Source organism: Lactuca serriola, chromosome 4 (genome assembly GCF_051521515.1).
Source record: "Lactuca serriola cultivar US96UC23 chromosome 4, Lser_US96UC23_V15, whole genome shotgun sequence".
In the NCBI taxonomy this organism is placed as follows: domain Eukaryota; kingdom Viridiplantae; phylum Streptophyta; class Magnoliopsida; order Asterales; family Asteraceae; genus Lactuca; species Lactuca serriola.
In genome coordinates, this window is record NC_136411.1 from 180,400,000 (window position 1) to 180,406,308 (window position 6,309).

Sequence of the window (6,309 nt, forward strand, 5' to 3'; positions counted from 1 at the left end):
CATGACCTCTTAACCGCGACCAACCCCATTCTTAACCATAATCTTTGCGATTTTTCCCCGTTCATTAATATTTTAAAAAGAGCATTGGAACTATCTATGGTAAACAAACATAAGTTACAGTTATATTTTTTTTATAATACTTAATTTCTTTCAAAAAAACATAGTATATGTTATTATATTATCGTCTATTTCACCGAACATTATGCAACTCCAATATTCACGTTACAATTTTATACTTCACGATATCCATTTGATCTTCAATTGTGTTACCACATATCCTTTTACCTTTTCTTGTTATGTCATTTTTTTCCTTTTTTTGTTATGAACGTAATGAAGTCTATGTTAACTTCGAGAGAATTCCATCTTTATCTTTATAAACTTGTATTAAGTATGTCTATGTTTTTATAAAATTTAAAATTACGTATATATCGTAATAAAACCAATACTAACATATATCCAAATATTTAATTTAATCATATTTAATATATTAAAAAAACACCATCCTAAAATTTATTTTTTTATTATTAAGAAAATAATCAAACTTGTAACATTACAATATTATCTTTATTTTAGATTTTAATTTTCAATCTAATCACTTCATAAGTCCTTACAGAATATTGACACCCATATTGAAATTAGTTTTTCTATGATTTTACCTATAATCGGAGAACCAGATGGAAAACAAAATTATTTAGACAAAAATAATCGCAAGTCTCGTAAATCGATTGTAGGAGATAAAATATTTAGTCAATTAAAAATATGCAATCACCAGATTTTGCTAATCGATTATAAAAAATATAAAGCGACAAACGAAGGTCGACGGACGATTGAATGGTGTAGTCGCCGGTAATCATTGGAAGAATGAAAGGAGACAGAACGAAAAGGAAAGAGACGCTGTGTGTGGGGGGGTATATGCGACAGCCTTTAGCGACGACGCATATTAACGACGACACTAGGGTTTTAGCGGCGACACTAGGATATTATCTGCGACAACCCTGGAGGGAAAACACATCACCCTTTTTTTCTCATTTCCCACCGTTGGATGAAAAGCAGATCGGACGGACAGGATTCATATGACACGGATCGACACTATAGCAACATTAACGGCGACGCCTTTAACTAGTAGCGACATGCTCCCCTTTCTTGTAGTGCATGTCCAATTCCATCCGGTCTTTGTGCAGCCAAACGCTATCTAAAAGTTTACATGATAGAAAAAGTCACCATGACAAATCATTAGACCGAAAAATGTTGCCAAGAAAAAAAATACACAAAAGTCAAAAGTGCCAAAGATGGGAAAATGTTGTTAAATCTAAAAGATGAGGGGAGGTAAGTGTAATAATGGAATAAAAGAAGAATTACGTCAGTTTAATTAGGCCAACCGCCCCAACACCACCCCAACCATGAAACTTAGCATTCAACAATGAAAAGTTTCAAAAAGAGACGTTTGTTTCTAAAATGCGCGCCTGTATATATACATAAACCCTCACCTGTTCACCAAAATTCTACTAAACGATAATCCTATCAATTGCAACAATGGAGGCTTCAAATGCTCTGATCAATGAAGCGTACTGGCCTCTCCCCTATCTTTACTCGACATTCACGTCAATCTGGCTCGTTTTCGCTTCTTGCTGGATCATCAACACTTACATCAATCGCCGTTTTCAGGTTATGTCTACATTCAACTAGTTGATTACTATCGGAATCCTAAATGTCTAGATTTTGTTTGTATATAAACTTTTGGATTTGAGCAGGATCGATGCTATCCTGTCGAAGTTAATTGTGTTTAATTGTTTGATTGTGCTGTGATGATATTAGAGCAGGTGAACAATTTGCAGTGGACGCTTGCTTCAGTTCCTTGTGTTAAAGCTTTGCAACTTGCCTTTTCCTTTACCTTTTGGTATGTTTCCCAACCATCGATACTTAATCATGTATCTTATAAGAATTCATAAATCTGATCTTCTATAGAAGTATCGGGAGACAGTAATTACAGATCATAAAGTAGGGCTTACTGATTTAGCTATATGAGGTTTGGAATTGGGATTTTTGACTGCTAATTGATTTGCCCTAACTTTCCTATTGATTTCAACCCCTCTGTTTTGCTGAAAGGAAAGATTCATAGTATTAATTTTTTTCCAAAATCATTTCAAATTGTTATTCTTGCAGGTATTCATGTTTTTATTACCAAACATGCTCTTTATGGATGTCATTTGGAGTTTATGTAACTGGATTGCTGTTTGAGACAGCTTCAATTATATCATTTCTGCTAATTGCTCATGGCTACTCCATCACTTCTGAACGCCTTTCTATCCCTGAACGTAGAGCTATGGCTGTTCTTAGTTGTGTCTTCTATTTAATTCTTGTTGGCCACAGAGCTTCCATACCTTACTTCTCTGTAAGTTCACTTCACACTTCCAGCTTCTCAACATATATAATAACAACAACAATAACAATTCCGCTTTCAAGATGTTAATCTTTTGAATGTAATATCATGCAGATCCTTCTGGTGCTTGACTATTTGCTCATATTCTTTGTGATATTTCATCATATAACACAAAACTTATCACTCCTACGTCATCAATTGACTTTTATAGAAGATGAAGATGTCCAAGAAATGCATGATGCTGTATACACCAAATACCTCATGTTCAAGTATGCACTTCCCAATTCCCATAAATCATTCATGGCATTAACAAAACACTTAGTGTAGCATCTGAATCCATTTCTGACTTTTTTTTTCTTTTCTTCACAGAAAATTCAAAGGTGCAATGCACATTGTTGCTATAGCAGAAACTGCGGTGAATTTCTTTACACTTCATATTTTATGATTACCAGTTTTGATTGTTGAAAAAAATATTAATTCAACATATATATTGATTTCAGATTTTCATGAGCATGGATAGTTCTGTGGATACCTATTGGATGAAGTTGCTAGTTCGTGAATGGGCACATTTCTGTATCTTTCTTTATATTGGGTATGCAAAAAAAATGGTTTCTTTAATGATTTTCTTATTTAAAACCAATACTAATAATTTTCAAATTATGACAGATGGATTTTTAGGTCACAAGATTTGGCACCAAGGTTCTCTGTTATGCCAACTCACAAATCTAAAAGAGACAGAATTGTTCCCCCAATTTACAGCATTGTAAGTTCATATTTCTTTAAACATAATAAAATTATATTTAACTATTAATAAATAATCGACACAATTATGTTATTTTAGGAACTGGATGCGGAATCTTTTAAAGATTTTGGTAGCCATGAATGGCAAATTGGAGTGGTAAGTGGTTTTTAAATGATTAAATCTTGTTCCATACGTTTTAATTTCTATCTTTACAATTGATGATGGATCATTGTATTGGTAGCCAACTTCTTCTGATGACAAGATGATGAAGGAATCGATTATTGTAGTGATTCAACATCCTCATGCATGTAGGCCAATTTAATCAACTTTGAATTGGGAATATCTTCTCCAAAAGCTCACATATAGGAAGGACTTCATATTTGTGGCGTAAAATATTACTTGTGGTTTTGTGTTTAAATCATAGGTAATTGTATAATGTTAGATATATAGAGACAAGCAAACAAATATCAGAATATGACAATATGTATCCAATCATTTATGATTGTGCTATAGTATGGTATCAATATAAAATTGTAAATAGTTTCTAGTTTTTCATTTACATCCGTCGAAGAGAATTTAACAATAGAACCTAAATCCTATCAAGTTGTGGAGTAAAGGGGGAGGATAGACGTAGAGATTATTACTTCCACGTGGGGGTGGAAAGACTGCTTACATAGAAGATCTCTGGCTTGTGGAAGTTCATGCCAAAAGTAATAACGCCTAAAAGACGAAACTAAATAGGATACTAATACTAGAAATGGTAATGATAGTCATATGTGAACTATATAAGATGTTAATATTGAACTATGCATAAAAATAATATAATTAACCGTGGGTTAAATGCTACTCCATGACCCTAATTTTTGCTATAATTGTTTTATCGTATGTCCATCATAACATCCTCATTTCTAGAACTTCCATTATCCTCTCATGCACCTTCGTTGATAGCCAACATGCGGTGCCATACAAACCTAATTAACATTTTTGTAGAAGTTCCCTTTCAATATCAATGAGAATTATCTCACATTGTTATTTAACTATCTCCCCTTGATGTGGGCAATATCTTCACTTACTTACCCTTCCTTGTGTATCAAAGACTTCGAGTACTTGAACCTCTCATGTGGGTGTAGTATTCCCTCCATGCAGACTTCTTCTCCCCCGTTGTTGTGCACCCCACTAAATTGCAACAAATATGTGTAGTCTTAGAATTGTTGATATGTGTCCTTTTTACTTCCAACCTATATCTTATAGAAAATCTATATTCGACATCATTCTATTAGCCTTTCGGATCAGCGAGCTTGGTATCGCTTTGTTGAAGTCAAGAAATGTGTCTTGTAAATTCAAATGAAGATTATTTTATGTAACTATAGTAAATAAGCCGTGAACGAACCCTAATAATATATGATGCATGTAATAGCCCCATCTTTTTATACATTTAAATAAAATGAAAATGATATATTATGTGAAATAATGTCTTTGTGTCTTACAAAGAGGTAGTCGGAACAAAAACATTTTGGAAATACGAGTTCATCATTGGGATCCAACTTCATATCAACATAAACCATAATGAAGCAAGTCATAATTTAAACGCTAAGTTCAAAAGTAAATAGTCCATCTACATGGCTTCACTCCATCTAGCATAAAAAATCTATCTTTATTCCATTCACAAAGGTCCATACTCTTATGACTAATCCTCTAATTTATTGGAAATTGAACTTGGAATACAAAGTATTTAAAACAATATATGTATAAATCTTTTAAAAACATATATAATAAATCTTTGCTAAAAACATATGTCATGCTTAATTCTATGTATGTAATGTATGATCACATTACAATGCAAGTTTGGGAACTTTCTACCCATATGGAAGTTCATTATGACTTTTGGTTTTATTTGTATTTTATAAGTTATTTGCTGGTTTTGTGGCTTAGTCACCACACTGACACTCCACGTCTACGCTATAATAGAATGAATCAATCAATCTAGCATGTGTAACATCCCAAAAATGTCGAGTAAAAATTTCACTTTTAAATAAGTTAAATACGTTCATTCATTGTTCTGAAAGGCGATCAGAGTCAAAGTAATTTCAAAACAACACATTAATTTGTATACATTTTGTGTGGAATAAAACTCCAGAGGATGCACTGCGATCAAGTCGGGCCCTTCTTTTTTTAAAATGGAGATACTTGAAACCATAAACATAAACTGTAAGCATAAAGCTTAATGAGTTTCCCCAAAGTACCACATACCATACATATCATTGGGCCTAACTCTAGGGTATATTCCAACCCGATCAAACAATATGGGCCCAACCTTGGGGTTTATTTCAACCTGATCAAACAAATATGGGCCCATCCCTGGGGTTTATTTCAACCCGATCATACAAACATATAAGAGTCACATAATAGCTAGAATTCTACATAACAAAATAATGGGTTGGCATTGGTGCATTCGACCTATCAGTACAGTGAGAAGACTTTCCACACAGTCAGAAAGAATAGTTGCACCGATCACTGCACCAAAAGTTATCTCGACAGGTCACCTATACAATTAACAGGGACCCAAATCTCAGAATATAATTCAAATTACCCAAAATGTTCTTAGGTCAAACTTGGTCAAAAGTCAAAAAGTCAACGAGTCAACTCAGGTTGAGTACGCTCGATGTAATCAGCTAATACGCCCTGCATAATGCACTTCTCTTGGCCAGAAAATGGGGTCTCAACTAGGTACGCACAACGTACCTTCAAGTACACCCAACGTACTCGGCTACCACCTTCTCCTTTATAATAAGTTCTTAATCTATTAAGACACTTCGTCTAAACCCTAAATGACGTTCTCAGTCATACACTTTCCAACTTTATGACTTTCTAAGGCTAGAAAAGGGTCCAACAACTAAGACCTAACTTATTACAAAAACCAAAACCTCATATCTCATGCATGAAGAAAGGGAAGGGACCAAGATCACATTTTTATCACTCCTAATAGCTCTATAATAGATAAAGATTCCAAATTTATCCATTAGGATGGTCCAAACAAACAATATCTTGTCTTTAAGTCTCAAAGGGGCCAAAAATGTTGTCACACCCCTAAACCAGAACGGCGGAAACGTCCGGGGGCGGATAACTTCATGTATAGTATCATAACAAATGTGTAATAGTAAAGAAAGCAAACACAACCATCATAGAT

At 33.9% G+C, this 6,309-nt stretch overlaps 1 protein-coding gene across 1 annotated transcript; it reads left to right on the forward strand.

Annotated features, from left to right (window-relative positions):
- The first annotated feature begins 1,427 nt into the window (after positions 1 to 1,427).
- On the forward strand, positions 1,428 to 3,677 carry LOC145100466 (uncharacterized). Its single transcript, XM_079037729.1, has 9 exons — positions 1,428 to 1,665; positions 1,821 to 1,897; positions 2,164 to 2,392; positions 2,495 to 2,649; positions 2,750 to 2,795; positions 2,881 to 2,972; positions 3,047 to 3,143; positions 3,222 to 3,278; positions 3,364 to 3,677. The coding sequence occupies exons 1-9, from the start codon at positions 1,534 to 1,536 to the stop codon at positions 3,442 to 3,444; spliced, it is 966 nt and encodes a 321-aa protein (XP_078893855.1). The 5' UTR covers positions 1,428 to 1,533; the 3' UTR covers positions 3,445 to 3,677.
- The last annotated feature ends 2,632 nt before the right edge of the window (positions 3,678 to 6,309 follow it).

What these genes read in the sequence shown, in the direction of transcription:
- LOC145100466 (XM_079037729.1), top strand. Translation starts at nt 1,534, where the DNA reads ATGGAGGCTTCAAATGCTCTGATCAATGAAGCGTACTGGCCTCTCCCC. An exon ending in CTTCCATACCTTACTTCTCT is followed by an intron (nt 2,393 to 2,494) that starts GTAAGTTCACTT and finishes AATATCATGCAG; the next exon opens with ATCCTTCTGGTGCTTGACTA. An exon ending in TGTATCTTTCTTTATATTGG is followed by an intron (nt 2,973 to 3,046) that starts GTATGCAAAAAA and finishes AAATTATGACAG; the next exon opens with ATGGATTTTTAGGTCACAAG.